The sequence below is a fragment of the Pleurodeles waltl genome, chromosome 4_1 (genome assembly GCF_031143425.1).
Source record: "Pleurodeles waltl isolate 20211129_DDA chromosome 4_1, aPleWal1.hap1.20221129, whole genome shotgun sequence".
Classification (NCBI taxonomy): domain Eukaryota; kingdom Metazoa; phylum Chordata; class Amphibia; order Caudata; family Salamandridae; genus Pleurodeles; species Pleurodeles waltl.
Genome location: NC_090442.1, coordinates 289,783,225 through 289,802,029, shown reverse-complemented (window position 1 = coordinate 289,802,029; position 18,805 = coordinate 289,783,225). Strand labels below are relative to the sequence as shown.

Genomic DNA, 18,805 nt, shown 5'->3' with positions numbered 1-18,805 from the left:
CGGGCTCCCAGCAAGGTCAACAAGCGTGGGCAAGTCCTGGAATGTAATCCAGAAACCCCCAGGCACCCACAGTCCAGGGCATCTAGAGTCAGTATTTGTTCAGCAGCACCACAGCTCCCTCTGCAGGGGGAGGTTTTCAATCGGTGTAAGTGGGAGCCAAGCGCTACAGGGATGCAGTATTAGAGGGGATTGGAGAAGACCTCTTACCCATGTTTCTGAGGTGATGAATGATGTTGCGTTTGGTCCCTAAGGAGGCCTCTTCAGTTTGGCTCTTAGTAAGTCAGTGGGGCTTTACCATAGTCCAAGTAAGTCGTAGTGCATCGGATATCTTCTAGGTCAGACTGAAATCCCAATAGGTGTTTGTCTTCCTCCAGAGAGTGCTGAGATTGTCACTTTCCTTCCCAAGTGAACAACAAAGCAAAGGGGTGGCCCCATTGGTAGCGGATGTCCATTTCCCTGAGCATATCTGTCACTGTTTTGAAGTCTATTCTCCTGCGCAGCATGATGGGGGAGAGGTCTCAATTTATCTGTATGGTGTGGCCTTAGAACACAAGGTTGACTTTGCCTCTGGGGCCCGCAGTATATCCTTCTCTGTAAAGAAATGAACCCGTGTCAGGATATCAGGTGCCATGTCTGGGCATCCCGGTGTAGATACCATTCCATGTGCTCTATCCAACCAAGGTGGGGGCAGATCCATATTACCTCTGATCGCTTGCAACAGGTCTACAGTGAACACCATGATGTTCTCACTCTCCGTACCCCTGGGTACCCCCCTGATGCGTGGATTGTTTTGGTCACTCCCATTTTCCAAGACTTCTTGCTTGGCTTGTAATTCAATTTGTTGGTCTTCAAGGGTCGCTACCCAGCACCAGAGTATTTCCTGATCTTCAGATTGGGCATCTACATTGCATTCTAAGTCATCTACTTTAACTCCTGTTTCGGAGACATCCCTTTGCAGATCTCAAAGACATGATTTGAAAACCGCCTTCAGTGGTCTGATCTCCGAGCTTATATCCTGTAAAAAAGAGGGCCATATATTCTTGAGAGATCAGGACAGAGGCTGAGTTGTCTGCTTCAAAGGTTGATGTTCCTTTGGGAGACTTTGTGTCTCCGGCAGGTGGCTTATTCCAGAGTGAGGTCACTGGGTTATTCTTGAACGATTTTGAGAATGGCATTGTGAGTGTCCAAGAGCAGTCAGGGAGGTACTTTATTTGGTGGTTCCCGGTCGGGTTTCTCCTCAAGTCGTGGGTATTGAGCCCCAGGGCCTGTGTTCAGAGCTGAGCACTGGGCACCATGCAAATGTAGTGGGGCCTAGTCGTCGGGCATCAACAGAAAGGAGAAGTAGCTCTGTCGAAGGTATCTGGTGAATAGAGGGGCATCAGCCGACACTGCAAGCCAGCTCTATTACCAAAATCCACAGGAGGCAGTACGATGATGTCAAGCCCTCCAAGAGCTGCCAGGGTCTGGGTGGCAGCTGCAATATTGGTCAGTCAATGAGATTCGCTCTTGGGTCTCTGTGCCTCTGCCAAGGGGCAGAGAAAAGGGCTGGTGTACTGGCAGAGTGCAGACGGCTCTGTCTCAGTGTGACATGCCCCTATAGGTCCCAGTGTTCAACATTTGAAGAAAGAGGGTCCCGGCTTCAAGTCCCAAAAAAGCATCAAAACGTCCATGAGAATCCGCTATGCTGGCAAGGATCAGATTGGGGCAGGAGGCACTGGTGAAATTGCCCATTGGTGCCTCGTCACACTGTGCAGCGAAAAGGAGGGAGAGGAGAGGAGAGCTAGAAATAAGTCTCAACGATTCTTTAGCCAGTCCTTGTGAGGTGATCAGCTGGCAGAGGCCTTTCTATCTCCTCACCAGCCGCTTTGATCATCGTTTCCTCCTCCCTGCATCTCAGTCGCTGCTACGGGTGAGTGCCACACTGGGTCTACAAGAATTCTCCAAGGTTGGTGGGCAGCGGGGATTGCATACTCATGCAGTGCTGTACCCTGTTGAGCTTTTAGTGCATCAGGGTTTCATCCCCCCCAAGCCGCTTGTCCGTGCTGCCAGCAGTGCAGCGCTGATAGCCACAGCGTGGTAGCTGCAAGATGATGGCCAAAGATAATGGAAGGCTGCAGGTCTAAGTTTCTCGCATCTTCGCCAGGACCACCAGAAAGAACAGTGCAGACCTTCTCCAGACTCGGGCGGAGGGGTAGGTAGCTTTAGATGATGCCGGATGGCCCGCTGGAGTTCGTGGAGCAAAAGAAACACATCTCACTCCAGGCTTCAGCAGACTACGGCACGTATCATATTGTAACTAATTTTATTTTTCTTTACTTACAAATAAAGGTATATGTTACTTACCTTGAAAGCATCTGTTGGTAGCTTGTAGTGCCATAGGTTTATATGCTGAGCATACTCTTGCAATCTAGTGTTGGGTTCGGGCATTTGAAACTTGTTTTTCTTCAAAGAACTCTTTTAAGTCATGAGATATGGGGACTCGTGTTTCAGCTATTTTGCTAGATTGTTTCTTGGGCGTAATGGGCGAGCTTAAGATAGGAGCAGTAGTATGACAGTAAAGATGAACAGGCAGGTAAAGTTTTGATAAGGCTGAGTGTTTTAATAGAGAGGTATGTACGTCAGTGATTGGTGTCCAGGGAGGAGGGTGGGTGCATATGAATAAACTACACTACAAGCTACAAATAGATGTTTAGAGGGTAAGTGACATATTCCATTTGCACCATGTGTTGGCCGTAGATACATATGCTTAGCTTTTTATATAAAGCAGTGCTCCACAAAAGTGGTGGTTAGCAAATGGTTGACATAGATGTCTGAAAAAGTCTTTGTAATACAGCTTGATCCACTCTAGAATGTTGGTTAGCTAAAACATTAACACAGTTTTGTGAATGTATGTGGGTTATTCCATGTAGCTGCTTTACAGATATCTGCTTGTGAAATGTGTCCTAAGAAAGCCATAGTGGCTCATTTTTTACGTGGAGAGTGAGCTGCGGGTAACAATTGCTTACCTCTGTGATAGCAAGTTTATATACATCTTACTATTGTGATTCCAACTTTAGAGCTATGTGAACACTTTTGAGGGTTTGAAAAAGCAATGAAAAGTTGTGTTTTGAGAAAGAATTGAGTTCTCTCATTGTAGTACATTAGTGCTCTTTTAACATCAAGGGTGTGTAGAGCTCTTTCCGCTACTGAGTCTGGTTTAGGAAAGAACACAACGGTCTGGTTTACATGAAAAGCAGAAATCACTTTAGGGAAAAATTTGGGTCTGTCCTTAGTACTTATTTATCTGGATAGATTTGGAAAAGAGCTTCTTCCGGAGCGAGCGCTTGGAGTTCACGTATACATCTAAGAGATGTTATAGCCACCAAAAATGCTACCTTCCATAAGAGGAACTGTAGATTATGTAAATGTAGTAATTCAAAAGTTGTACCCATAAGCCTAGTGAAAACTATATTAAGGTTCCAGACTGGTGCTGATGGGACAGAGGGACGAATTACCCTTTTTAATCCTTCCATAAAGGCTTTAATTACTGGAATTTTAAACAAAGGCATGTGTCTGTTTTGCATGTACACAGCGAGTGCTAAGTGCAGTCTAATAGAGGTATACGCAAGGCCTGCTTGTTGTAAATGGAGTAGGTAACAAGTAAGGTCTTGTACTGCGGGAGAAAGTGGCTGGATTTGTTTTGTTATGCAGTAATGAACAAACCTTTTCCATTTGGTTGTGTTACATGCTTGTGTAGTAGGCATGCAAGCTTGGTTTACAATGGTTATACATTCTTGTGGAAGATTGAAGTAGCCAAATTGTAAGACTTCAGGAGCCAGATCGCTAGACTCGGCTGCTCAGGGTTGGGGTGTGTGATCCTTCTCAGCTCCTGAGCCAGAAGTTGTGGCCAGAGTGGCAGCTTCTCGTGTGGCAAAACCGTTAGCTGTAGAAGGGTTGTGAACCATGCTTGTTAAGCACATGATAGGGCTATAAGGATTAGAGTGAGGAATGATTGGGTTAGCTTTAGAACCACATAAGGAATAAGTGCGTGTGGAGGAAAAGCATAAGCAAATATCCCTGACCAGCTGACCCATAGGGCATTACCTTTGGACTGTGGGTGAGGAAACCTAGAGAAAAAGCTTTGGCATTTAGCCTTCTGTTGTGTGGTGAAGATATCTATCTCCAGGGTTCCCCACCACTAGAAATATGAGTGGAGCAATGTTATGTTGATTTCCCACTCATGTATCTGCTGTTGCATTCTGTTCAGCATATCTGTGAAGTTGTTTTTCACTCTTTCGGCTCAGGGGCTGTCTTAGTTATTTTCAGTGCCAAGGGCGGTTTCGGAGCTGATGGTTTGGGTACTGAAGGTGTTTTCAGCACCACGCTGTGCTTGGCATGGAGAGATGCCTTTGACGCAGATGGCAGTTTCGGTTCCATAGGTGTAGCATTCAGCTCCGTGGGCTTTTCTAGCATTGAGGTTTGTGACTGAGTCCGGCACAAAGGCTGGCTTTGACTTTGGGACGGTCGGTTAACTTTTGTTTTTCTGTGCTTTCCCTGCTTATTTAGGCAGAGGGACAGGTGTCTGCTCCTTTAACTTATGCTGGACATCTCTATGGTCTAGAGGCATTGGGGTTCTGAGAGCCATTGAGTATGTTTTTGTTGTGGGAGGCTTTGGCTGATGTACTCACGTGCCCTCTCGAGGTTGTAGACTTGTACTTGGACCCTTCACCGCTGCTGGCCAAGTAGGATGGTTATGTCCATAGGCACAACCTGGGCTTCTACTTCCTCGTTAATCTCCTGTTCTGTTTAGAGGGCGAGTGGTTGGTACCCAAAGATATTGGGCGCATCTTCAACCTAGTGTGCTTGCATGGTGGTTTGGGCCCAGCGGTGCTATCTCCCATGGCAAAGTGTCTTCTTCGATTTGAAGGCCTGGCAAGCGTCACATGACATCTGTTGTGTTCTGGAAAAAGCGCAGGTTGCATACCGAGTGTTGATCCTGTCTAGAATATTTAGTGTGGCACTTGGGGGAGAAAACGAATGGAGTCTTTTCCATCACTATGTACATCAAGTGGATGAAGATGTTGGCAATGTTGGAAGACGAATTGTGGCGAAAAACAGTTATTGGTTGTCTTACAGGTGTTATCTGTCGAAGGGTTAGGACCCAGGGTGCTGAAAAGGCCTTGTGGAAGGTGTCAAAGATTCGGTCAGAAAGCTTCAAGATAGACATCCAAACCGGATGGCGGAAAAAGACAATCTAACAAAGTAGCCAATGACCATGTACAATACATGCTGTAGGAGTCACCATACTCATTACTCAAAAGTCTGCTTTGAAGAAAAACAAGTTGCAAACATCTGCGCCAAACACTGGATGGCAGGAGTATGCTAAGCATAAGCATCTACGGCCAACACACAATACAAATATACTATTTACACCTGCAATCGGTGCATAAGCTAGACATTAAGTTTAGTGACTTTACTGTGCTCCAATGAATCTTACTTTCTAAAGTGTATCCCATCTTCAGGTATGCTTGATTGCTTGGCTACGTTATCAATGGAGAGTGAAGTGCCCAACTGGAATAACTTTGTTGTTCATATGGAGTGACCCTGGGACACATGTGGCAAACAGCAGACCCGGCACTAGATAACACCCAGTACATACTTGCTACCCATGTGTCGGAAGCTGGCTCTGTATATTCCATATCAAAGTGAGATATGGTATGCAGAGTCCAGGGGTTCCCGAGAGGCCTAGCAGAGGCTAAAGTAGATATTATTAATGCTCTCTTTTGTGGTAGTGTGGTAGAGCAGTTAGGCTTATCAGAGGGTAGTGCAAAGCATTTGTTGTACACACACACAGACAATAGAAGAGGCACACACTCAATGACTTAACTCCAGACCAAAGGTTTTTATATAGCAAAAATACATTTTCTTAATTTATTTTTAGAAGCACAAGATTCAAATTGCAGGTAAGCACCTTAAAAGTTTCGTATTTCACACATGTTAAACAGTACTTTGTTTGAAATAGGTAAGTAATACAGTTTTTGAATTATTGGCAATCTGTTTTAAAAATGGACACTAGTTTTCAGAAACAGTTCCTGGGGGGGAAGACATGTGAAGTGTCACTCCTCCTTGTTTTTCTTAAGTTTCCCGCCAAACTGGCCGCCAAAAGTGGGGTCTTTGTCTAGGGGGCGGGCATCTCCACTAGCTGGAGTGCTTTGGGGCACTGTAACACAAGGCCTGAGCCTTTGAGGCTCACCGCCAGGTGTTACATTTCCTGCAGGGGAGGGGGGTGTGAAGCACCTCCACCCAGAGCAGGCTTTGTTTCTGGACTCAGAGAGCACAAAGGCCCTTACCCCATGGAGTCAGAAACGTGTCTGTTAGTGGCAGGCTGCCAGAGACCAGTCAGTCCCACACCAGAGGATTTGGGTAAAATACAGGGGGCATTTCTAATATGCCCTCTGTGTGCACTTTTGTTTATAAATTCCACACTGGCATCAGTGGGGGTTTATTGTGCTGAGAAGTTTGATACCAAACTTCCCAGTATTCAGTGAAGCCATTATGGAACTGTGGAGTTCGTAATGACAAACTCCCAGACCATATACTTAATATGGCCACACTGTACTCACTGTACTTACAATGTCTAAGAATGGACATAGACACTGTAGGGGCATATTGCTCATGCAGCTATGCTCTCACCTGTGGTATAGTGCACTCTGCCTTAGGGCTGTAAGGCCTGCTAGAGGGGTGAGTTACCTATGCCACAGGCACTGTTTTGTGGGCATGACACCCTGAGGGGGATGCTATATCGACGTAGCCTTTTTCTCCCCACCGACACACACAATCTGCAAGGGCAGTATGCATGTGTTAGGTGAAGGGTACCTCAGGGTGGTACAACACATGCTGCAGCCCCTAGGGACCCTCCCTGGTCACAGGGCCCCTGGTACCACTGATACCTTTTACAAGGGACTTATTTGTGTGCCAGAGGTGTGCCAAGTGCGTAAACACTGGTACATTTTTGGGAAAATAAACTAGTGCTGGGGCTTGGTTAGTAGGATCCAGCACACACTCAGTCAAGTTAGCATCAATATCTGGAAAAAAGTGGGGCGGTAGCTGCAACAAGTGGCAGTTTCCTACACAATCCCCCCCCCATCCCCCAAGCCCAAGCCCACAGGCCAGGAGACTCAGCCAGGTGAGGAAGAGTAGGGAAAACAGGCTGTTGGTTACAGGGCCTACTCTGTCTTACATCCTCCTGTCTAGGTCATTCCCTCTGCGGAATTGACCTACCTCAGTGATAGGACCCAGTCTGAATTGCTTCTTGTCTTTGTTTTTAGTGTCTTAACCCAACTGTAAGGAAATGCCTCCTTGGCATGGTTACCCCCTGACTTTTTGCCTTTGCTGATGCTAAGTTATGATTTGAAAGTGTGCTGGGACCCTGCTAACCAGGCCCCAGCACCAGTGTTCTTTGCCTAAAATGTACCGTTGTTTCCACAATTGGCACACCCTGGCATCCAGGTAGGTCCCTTGTAACTGGTACCCCTGGTACCAAGGGCCCTGATGCCAGGGAAGGTATCTAAGGGCTGCAGCATGTCTTATGCCACCCTAGGGACCCCTCACTCAGCACATGCACACTGCTTCACAGCTTGTGTGTGCTGGTGGGGAGAAAATGACTAAGTCAACATGGCCTCCCCTCAGAGTGCCATGCCAACCTCACACTGCCTGTGGCATAGGTGTGTCACCCCTCTAGCAGGCCTTACAGCCCTAAGGCAGGGTGCACTATACCACAGGTGAGGGCATATGTGCATGAGCACTATGCCCCTGCAGTGTCTAAGCAAAACCTTAGACATTGTAAGTGCAGGGTAGCCATAAGAGTATATGGTCTTGGAGTCTGTCAAACACGAACTCCACAGTTCCATAATGGCTACACTGAAAACTGGGAAGTTTGGTATCAAACTTCTCAGCACAATAAATGCACACTGTGCCAGTGTACACTTTATTGTAAAATACACCCAGAGATGCCCCCTGAAAACATACCAGACTTCCAGTGTGGGCTGACTAGTTTTTGCCAGCCTGCCACACTCCAGACATGTTACTGGCCTCATGGGGAGAGTGCCTTTGTCATTCTGTGGCCAGGAACAAAGCCTGTACTGGGTGGAGGTGCTTCTCACCTCCCCCTGCAGGAACTGTAACACCTGGCGGTGAGCCTCAAAGGCTCACCCCCTTTGTTACAGCACCACAGGGCATCCCAGCTAGTGGAGATGCCCGCCCCTCCGGCCACTGCCCCCACTTTTGGCGGCAAGGCTGGAGGAGATAATTAGAAAAACAAGGAGGAGTCACCCACCAGTCAGGACAGCCCCTAAGGTGTCCTGAGCTGAGGTGACTCTTACTTTTAGAAATCCTCCATCTTGTAGAAGGAGGATTCCCCCAGTAGAATTAGGGATGTGCCCCCCTCCCCACCGGGAGGAGGCACACAGAGGGTATAGCCACCCTCAAGGACAGTAGCCATTGGCTACTGCCCTCCCAGACCTACACACACCCCTAAATTCAGTATTTAGGGTCTCCCAGAATTGAGGAAGATAGATTCCTGCAGCCTAAAGAAGAAGAAGGACTGCTGACCTGAAGTCCTGCAGTGAAGACGGAGACGACAACTGATTTGGCCCCAGCCCCAGCGGCCTGTCTCCCTACTTCAACGAAAACTGCACCAGCAACGCATCCAACAGGGACCAGTGACCTCTGAAGCCTCAGAGGACTGCCCTGCATCTAAAGGACCAAGAAGCTCCAGAGAACAGCGGCCCTGTTCAAGAAATTGCAACTTTCTGCAACAAAGAGGCAACTTTAAAGACCCCATGTTTCCCGCCGGAAGCGTGAGACTTTCCACTCTGCACCCGACGCCTCCAGCTCGACCTGCGGAAAACTAACACTACAGGGAGGACTCCCCGGCGACTGCGAGCCTGTGAGTAGCCAGAGTTGACCCCCCCTGAGCCCGCACAGCGAAGCCTGCAGAGGAAATCCAGAGGCTCCCCCTGACTGCGACTGTCTGTAACAAGGAACCCAAACGCCTGGAACCAGCACTACACCTGCAGCCCCCAGGACCTGAAGGAACCGAACTCCAGTGCAGGAGCGACCCCCAGGCGACTGCCTAGCCCAGGTGGTGGCTACCCCGAGGTGCCACCCCTGTGCCTGCCTGTATCGTTGAAGAGACCCCCCCGGTCTTCACATTGATTCCTATCTGAAACCAGACGCCTGTTTGCACTCTGCACCCGGCCGCCCCAGTGAACTGAGGGTGTACTTTCTGTGCCTGCTTGTGTCCCCCCCTCCCCCTGGTGCCCTACAAAACCCCCCTGGTCTACCCTCCGAGGACGCAGGTACTTACCTGCTGGCAGACTTGAACCGGGGCACCCCTGTTTCCATTGAAGCCTATGTGTTTTGGGCACCTCTTTGACCTCTGCACCTGACCGGCCCTGAGCTGCTGGTGTGGTAACTTTGGGGTTGCCTTGAACCCCCAACGGTGGGCTACCTTGGACCTAACTTTGAACCCTGTAAGTGTTTTACTTACCTGTGAACTTAACATTTAGTTACCTCCCCCAGGAACTGTTGATTTTTGCACTGTGTCCACTTTAAAAATAGCTTATTGCCATTTTTGCCAAAACTGTACATCCTATTGTGATTATTCAAAGTTCCTAAAGTACCTAAGTGAAATACCTTTCATTTGAAGTATTACTTGTAAATCTTGAACCTGTGGTACTTAAAATAAACTAAGAAAATATATTTTTCTATATAAAAACCTATTGGCCTGGAGTAAGTATTTGAGTGTGTGTTCCTCATTTATTGCCTGTGTGTGTACAAGAAATGCTTAACACTACCCTCTGATAAGCCTACTGCTCGACCACACTACCACAAAATAGAGCATTAGAAGTATCTCTTTTTGCCACTATCTTACCTCTAAGGGGAACCCTTGGACTCTGTGCACACTATTTCTCACTTTGAAATAGTATATACAGAGCCAACTTCCTACACCAACCTTTTTATCTTCGGGCTAGAGGTATCCACCTCTGCTAATCCTATCTTAGCCAGGGTCACCCCTAGCTTACCCAAAGAGGTTACCCACAGCTGGAGTAACCTCACCATTACCAACAGGGTCAGGGGGGCTATTTTGCAATTTGGCATGGGGTCAGACCACCATGCCAAGGACAGTGCAGCCATAAAGGCTAACATCCACCAGAGGCCACTGACAGCTGTCAGTGCCCAGAACCACACCTGTAACTCTTCACCAACAAGGGAAGAGGCTAAATTACAGGCTTCTTTGGGTTCAGGGTGCTACATCTTGTTATAAACATCCTCCTTCCACGCTTTCTTCTGTTAGTTGAGGAGCCACCCACCCACGGTTGCCTGACTAGTTAGGACTTCTTGTGGGTCAGGTTGGAATTTAACAGTGCAACTTTTGGAATTCTCCCCTACTGGAGCAGAATATCCTTGGCTTACTGGAACCTTGGCTAAAGGTTGTCCACCTTTCCTGCCTTGTTTTCTATATTTTCTCTTCAGGGGCCTACCTTTAGACACTGCAGGGACAGTACCTCCAGATTCTTTGAGAGAGGGCTGGTATTGAACCAGCTCTTCCTTTGGGCTCGGACTAACCTCTGGGTAGTCATTTCCAGAGGGACAATCATGGGGGAGATCTGTACTGACTACCACCCTTCTCCAGCTAAAAGTTCCACCCATTTCTAGGGGCACTAAAGCCACAGGCCTATGAGTGACCTTGTCTGGGCTAACCTTTACTCTGGCAGTCTCACCTGGGAAGTACTGGTTTGAGAGCACCAGCCTATGCTTCCCTCTGAAATCTCCAGCTCACCTGTTGGGCACATTTTCCAGTTGAAGGCTATGAGGACCTCCTCATCTGAGGAGTCATCCCCAATGGCTATGCTGGTCACCGCTGGGGTTTTGCTAGCGGGTTTGTTTTTGGAACAAGAAGTGTCCTTGGTGTGGTGCCCTGTCTGTCTACGGTTGTAGCACCATGCCTTACTGGCATCCAAGTTTTTACCCTGGTACCCACTTTTGTTTTGGGATGTGTCTTGGGGTCCACCCACCTCAACAGGGGGCCTACTGAGGAATCTTTTTCTTGATTTCTAGGAGTGTCACCCACTTTCTCCTGGGGAGGCTTTGTAACCCCTTTCTTTTGGTCACCCCAGTCAAAGTCTTGGTTACCCTAGTCTTGACCCAGTGGTCTGCCTTCTTTCCCAATTCTTGGGGAGGAATTGGACCTACGTCTACCAGATATTGATGCAACCTTTCATTGAAGCAGTTACTTAAAATGTGTTCTTTCATAAACAAATTATAAAGCCCATCTTAGTCATGCACTTCATTTCCAGTTATCCAAATATCTATTGTTTTCACTGGGTTTTCAAAAAAATTAACCCAGGACTGACTTGAGGTTTTGTGAGCCCCCTGAACCTAATCCTATACTCTTCAGTGGAGAATACAAAGCCCTCAATCAGGGTAGCCTTCATGTGGTCATAGGATTCTGCACCTTTACGAGAGAGTGTGAGGAGTCTATCCCTACACTTAACACTGAACAGTTTCCAAAGGAGAGCTCCCCAGTGAGATCTGTTCAACTTTCTGGTTGTACAAGCCCTCTCAAAAGCTGTGAAGCACTTGGTGATATCATCACAGTCTTCGTATTTTGAAACAATCACTTTGGGGATTTTTAGGATATCAGTATTCTCTCTGACCCTATTTATATTGCTGCCAACAATAATGGGTGCTAAGCTTATTTCTGCTTTTTCCCTTACTATAGCTGGAAGTTGTTGCACCAAAGCTAACCTTTTGGCCATTCTTGCTGAAAGAATGTCCTTTTCATTGAGGCTGCCCTAAATATTCCCAGAGGAGCTGGACTCCCCTGTGGAAGATCCAGACCCAGTGAGTAATTTCCTTGGAGACAGGGGCCTGGGGACCCTGGACTCCCTAGTTAGGTGAGAAGGGGGGGAGGTCATCCGCCTCATCTCTGACATCTTCTCTGTGTGAGTGGAGCTCTTCCTCCTCAGCAGGGTGGTCCCTGGTGTACTCTGCCAAGAGCTCCTGATGCTTGACTTTGGTAGGGTTGGAACCTGTTTTAATCTTTTTCAGCTTACATAGGGACCTTTACTCTGCCATCCCTAGGTGGAGGTAAGGGGTGAGACTGAGTTCCACAACCATGTCCTCTGAGCTACTCATTATGTTAGTAAAAGTTGGGATTACTTTTTAGAAACTAAAAACCAATTCTAGTAACTAAATCCTAACTTAAAAATAACTTTTAAACTTAAAAAGAGATGCTAAGGGGACTTAACCAAGGCCCCAACAGGACTTTAAAATGTTTAGAAAATAAATAGTCAAATTCAAAAATCAGTTTTCTAAAGGCAATTTTGGAATTTAGTCTTGTGATCAGGTATTGGATGAGTAGTCCAGCAAATGCAAAGACGTAGACCGCACCATTGATCCACCAATGTAGGAAGCTGGCTCTGTTAATATTATATCAAAGTGAGATATAGTGTGCACAGAGTCTAGGGGTTCCCCAGAGGCTTAATAGAGGCTAACGTGGATAATACTAATGCTCTCTTTTGTGGTAGTGTGGCTGAACCGTTAGGCTTATCAGAGGGTAGTGCAAAGCATTTGTTGTACACGCACACACACAACAGAAGAAGCACACACTCAAATACTTAACTCCAGACCAATGGTTTTTATAGAACAAAAATATATTTTCTTTATTTTTAGGACCACAAGATTAAAATTGCAGGTAAGTACCTTAAAAGTTTCATATTTCACCCAGGTATCAACAGTACTTTGAAATAGGTAAGTAATACAGTTTTTGAATTATTGGCAATAATCGGTTTTAAAAATGGACCCTTGTTACAATTTTCCGAAACAGTTCTGGGATGTGTGGGGGTGAAAGAAATGTTAGGTCGTTTTACAGGTAAGTAAAACACTTACAGTTTCAGTCTCCAGGTTTTAGGAAGTCTACCGGTTGGAGTTCAAGTTAACACCAAACACCGACCACCAGCAACACGGGGCCGGTTGGGTGCAGAGGTCAAAGTAGAGCCAATTTAACGTGGGCTCCTACGGAGAAAGGGGGTTCTCTGAATCAGGCCTGCCTGCTGGTAAATACCCTCGACTCGGAGAGCAGACCAGGGGTGATTAGAAGAGCACTGAAGGGGCCACAAGTAAGCACCAAACACACACACTCAGCGGCACAAGGGGGCCCGGTGCAAACAGGACGTCGGGTTCTCAATGCTGGTCTATGAGGAGAGAGGGTCTCGGGCACACCACCAGTCGGACAGGGAGGAGGGCCGCCTGCTGAACGTAGAGGCACTGGGGGTCAGTTTCGCCAAGGCCTGGGGGCTGCGGGTGCAGTGTGACTTTTAGGCGTCGGATATCTTCGTTTCGGAGCTCGCAGTCAGTGGGGTCCTCGGGATTCCCTCTGCAGGCATCGTCGGGAGAGATCAAGCCAGGGTGGACACTTGCTCGCAATCGCTCTTGCTAGGTGGACCACCTGGACAAGGACCCAGGCGTCGGGTGCGCAGGGGTCAAGACTCACGCATCCGAAGTGAGGTGGGAGTCCTTGGTTGTAGATTTTCTTAGACCGAGCCACTGTCCTTGGGAGTTCATGGTCTTTTTGGGTGCCAGGCAGTCCTCTGGAGTTGGCAGAGGTCACTAGTCCCGCTGGACGCGTCGCTGGTCTTTTGCAGGATCTTTGAAGCAGGAGACAGGCCGGTAGGGCTAGGTCCAAAGCAGCTGTTGTCTTCCTTCTTCTCTGCGGAGGGTTTCAGGTTAGCAGTCCTTCTTCTTCTTTTAGGTCGCCAGGAATCTGGTGAGTTGGGTTCAGGGAAGCCTTTAAATACAAGATTTAGGGGCATTACAGGGGTCAGAGGGCAGTAGCCAATGGCTACTCTTCCTGAGGGTGGCTACACCCTCCTTGTGTCCACTCCCATTGAGGGTGGGAGGGAGGGAGGAGGAGAGCACACTTTCCTATCCCTATTGGTCCCTGTCATCCAAACCAAGATGTAGGATTGTACAAGGATGGGGGGGTCACTTCAGCTTTGGACACCTAAGGGATGGTCCGAGCTGAAGTGGTCACTCCGCTTGTTTTTCTTAAGTTTCCCGCCAAGCTGGCTGCCAAAAGTGGGGGCTTTGTCCAGGGGGCGGGCATCTACACTAGCTGTAGTGCCAGAGGTGTGTCAATTGTGGAAACAATGGTCCAATTTTAAGGAAAGAACACTGGTGCTGGGGCCTGGTTAGCAGGATTCCAGCACACTCTCAGTCAAGTCAGCATCAATATCAGGCAAAAAGTGGGGGGTAACTGCAACAAGGGCCAGTTTCAAACACCAAGTATTCCAAGAAACTTCAAAGAATATTCTAAGAGAGAGGGGTAAATGTATGAGCCCTTACTCAACCTTCTGTCTATTCAACAAGTTGATAGGTGACGGTTTCTCCTTCACCTTGTTATGTATTTTTGAGTGGTCTGAAGATGCTGGACAATGCAAGAGTGAATTCCTGTGTTGTGGCTTAGGGTTTTCAAGGGGTGGCACATAAACATTTGCAAAGCCAACTGATCACAGTAGAGCGGCATACAATAGAGGGCCATACAGTAGAGTGGAGGAGAGTGGCACTGTGTAGAGTAGAGTGGAATGTGTAGAGTGGCAGAGTGGCACAGAGAAGAGTGGCACAGAGAAGAGTGGTATAGAATAAATGAGTATATAGTCTTGTGGCACTGATTGGCATGGCATAGAAAAGAGTGATGTAGAGTGGCGTGGAATAGAGTCAGATGGAGTAGAGTGGCGTAAATTAGACTAGAGTGCTGTAGAATAGAGTGGCATAGAGTGGAGCAGCACTTAGTAGAAGGGCATAGAGTGCCCTACTGCCATTGTGTGGAGTGTCAGAGTGGCACGGAAAAGAGTGACACAGTAAACTGGAGCAGACTGTCAGATTGGAGTGTCGTGGAGTTCCATATAGTGGAGAAGCATAGATTGGAGTGCTTTAGAGTGGCGCAGACTGGTAGAGAGTGAGCAGGAGTGGAGTAGAGTGGCATGGAATAGATCAGCATAGCGTGGCTTTGCAGAGTGGTACAGACTAGAATGGCAGAGTGGAGTGGCTTAGAGTGGCACTGTATGGAGTGGAGTAAAGTAGCAGAGAGAAGAGTGACGTTGAGTGGAGTGAGGTGACGTATGGTGGAATAAAGTGGCATACAGTGGAGTAGTGTAAATTAGATTGTTATAGAGTGGAGTGGAGTAGAGTAGAGTGACAGAGTGAAGAGGTACAGAGTGGCATTATGAGGAAGAGAGTGGGGTGGCATAGAGTAGAGTGGCATGAAGTGTCGTGCAGTGGCAGAGTAGCGAGGTGTAGTGTGCAGTGGTATACAGAATCATGGAGTTGAGTGGCGTGGAGTACAGTAGGAGTGGTGCAGAGCGGAGTGGCATAGAGTGGAGCAGCGTAGAGTAGAGTGGTAGAGTACTAAAGTTGTGGGTGTAAGTAACTAAAGCATCAATAGTGAAGGCAAATAGGGTGAAAGCAACATAAATAAGAAGCTGTATGCCTATGTTAAAAGAAAGAAAGCCTCCAGGAATAATACTGAAATGCTTATAAAATTAAAATAAAAAGTACATTGCAAAAAGACGAGGAAGAACACATGTACTTGGTCGAGGTCCCAGCGAGCAGTTAACACAAGAAAGGAATGGAAGCCTTTGGGAGTTAAGCAAGTGCAATCGAAAGATTGTAAACAAGAGTGACCATATGCTGTGGGCGGACTGTAAGGCCTCAGAATTGTAAGTAACACATCTCCCAACCCTCAGCATGTGCTGTGTAGATGAGACCTAAAAATGACAAAATGGAGCACCCATGTAAACCCAGGGGTGCAATTTCCACATACACATTATATTAGAAACATCTTAACTTTGAGACTTAGTATTTAGCTCTATTCCTACTCTTCCTTGTGTTACTTTGTACTGACAAAACTCATTGTACTAACAATACCCCCTACAAATGTAAAATCAGTATTTCAATTGGGACAAAAAAAATGAAAGTGTCATAAATAATCAACATACCCTGCACTGATCACTCTAGCATGTTTATTTGGTTAAAGCCCTTGCACAGACCTCAATCTTATACATCATTCATATATCCCAACATTCACATTTGCAGTGGTCCCTAGGCACAAAACTTTAAATTCACATTTGGCATGTCAATGTGGACTACTATCAAATTAATGGGCAGAACCACCAGTAAATTTCATTTCTGGGCACACCTCTGATCACAGGAGCTAACTCAATGTTGCTATTTCAAACGTGTTTATTTTGCACCTGAAAATCACAGAAGGAGCCATTACCTGTGAAGACATTGTCAATAGAAGGACAAGCTCTGCTCAACTCACAACTATACTACATGACAATGGGTAGTATGAACAAGAAGAAGGGATGATCTGGTCGAACCTTGGATTATCTGCACCCTAGAATCGGCTGAGCAAGAAACAAGCATGAAATGCAATGTTGGAGCATGTTTAAGAAATCAGATATTCAAAATGTTCACCTCATGAGGTGCTACTGGTCTTGTAACATTAAAGCTTTCTTCAACATCTGGTACACCAACATATATGTTGAGATATCTGTAATATAAAACAATACTGAACATTAACCTTCATCTCTAAAAATGTTTAATTAAAATAGTGGTGCTCCAGAAAACAAACGTACAAGGTGTTATGACTTTCTGATATCCAGTCCTATCACAGAAATACAACTGCCTTACAAAAAACAAAAATATTAATGCAGTATCATTTAAATTAAGTACTACGACTATTATTATACAAATTAAAGACAGTTTACTGAAGGGTTTCTCACACTTTTCATTGATTTGTCACCATTTTACTTTGGTAGCCCAAGTACCAAGTTTTTATCTACCTCGTTAGTGCAATTTTTAGCCACAATTTTAAATATCATTACGTTGATTATGACAGATAATTGTTACCCTAAAACATAATTTTGTCAACCCTCCTCTGGTGTCCCAACCTGTTTGAGCATTAACTGAAGATAACATTTTACTACTACTGAAGAAAATATAATATAGACAATGAGAATTATATAATTGTGATAACTAAAAGAATAAACTGTGAACATGTTACAAACTGGATAGGCTGCTCTCTGCAGCATTGACAGTTCGCTTTCCCTTAAGCATCATTTCTGTTACTGCCTTTAAAAAATCATGTACAACCATGTGGCATGCTTTTATAAATAGGGTAGGCAAAATCGCTACAATGGTACATTAACACTTTAAAGCAATTATGACATGAAATTTATACCAACCTTATACCACTATTTAACTCTAGATTTAAGAATAGATGACCTATTCTTCATCGTATCTTTAAGCTGTTGTTCAAACTTTACAATAAATTTATCAAGCTATATCAGATAATGTTTACATCACCTACCCTGAATTGCATTACATAACAAATCTACATAAAATTGGACTCATGTAAAAATATGCAAAGCATTAAAAACTCATAGCTAAGCATACTAATCACACATACTCTGTCCACCAGACTTGGTGAAATGAAGCATCTAAAGATAATGTAATCCTTTATTTCATTATCAATCATGCTTTTATGCACTGAAGTCCTCCAACTTCTCTTTGTTCAACCAATATTTTAAGAAGATATCGACTAATTACACATAGTTTTATATTAATGTGGCTGTATCACCCAAATGGATGCTTCCGCAAATGTATAATCATGATATTAGTGAATCTCTTTTCATTAACAAAAAATATTAATTTACTTTCCGATTTCTCAATTGCCTTATAATCCCTTTTTAATCAAGGGTTTGGGTTATTTTACTATGTTTTATGTATCCATTATTTCATGAAAATGCGGATGTAATCATCTAGCTAACCTAAAACAACAGGTGTACAAACACACAGATTGTTGCAATTTCTAGATCTTAGTACAAACTAATTTGCCATTAAGAGTCACTAACTTAGAGACCAACACATTACCATAAGTGAAAAAAGATTTAATCATTCTGGCATCTAGCAACTTCAATTTAGTTTATTAGAACTTAACACAATTTTAAGGTAGGATAGCCTTAATAAGTAAGGTCAACTTTAGGACTCAATACAGTCCAAACTACAATGAACAGGCCTGTAGTCACTATCCAAACCAAAGCCTACCATTTAAATTGGTTAACTTTTTTAGATCTATAAACATAAACAGCAAGTCATTTATGCAATAATTCATCACTTAACTATTTTAACTGAAGAGTTTCTTGGTAACCACATCCATTCCTTTATTCTCTATTTTATGCTTTCAACTGTCATTATTCAATACCACTAATCAGCTTGACTGACTCCCCGAATGTAGTCTAATATATATTTATATGTGTGTATATTGCAGATCTGCGGGGACTAAAAGGGAGTCCCTTGTTATAGATTTTTTAAATATACACTCTACCTGCTGTGGTGACTTTAATTGCCAATGTGAACCATTAGATGCAGATAGGGAGGCCCTTACAGCAGAATAGGACAACGTTTAGTCAATTTCAGGGTTAGTAATGCCCCCATTAAGAAATGGACATCTTTGGCAGTCCAAATAAACATACTCACTCTCAATCAGGGACTCCGTGTCTGTAACGGAAGATCAACCTCTAATAAAGATGGTAACTATACATTCAACAACATACATAACACTAGTCTCTTCAACTATATAATGCTGGAGGTAAGGATACGGGCATGTAATGCCCTAGAGTTCTCGCCCTGAGGATATTAATCCACCCTACATCTAACAACTGTGTGGAGCCATTCGATAGAATGGCTTAGAATTACT

General features: G+C 45.4%; 1 protein-coding gene across 1 annotated transcript in view; it reads right to left on the bottom strand.

Moving 5' to 3' along the window:
- The window catches only part of POLR3B (RNA polymerase III subunit B), a 776,005-nt gene that overhangs the window by 627,398 nt on the left and 129,802 nt on the right, over positions 1-18,805 (bottom strand). The window contains exon 5 of the mRNA XM_069228350.1: positions 16,522-16,597. Coding sequence (XP_069084451.1) covers positions 16,522-16,597 — 76 coding nt within the window. The remainder of the gene's footprint in view (positions 1-16,521; positions 16,598-18,805) is intronic.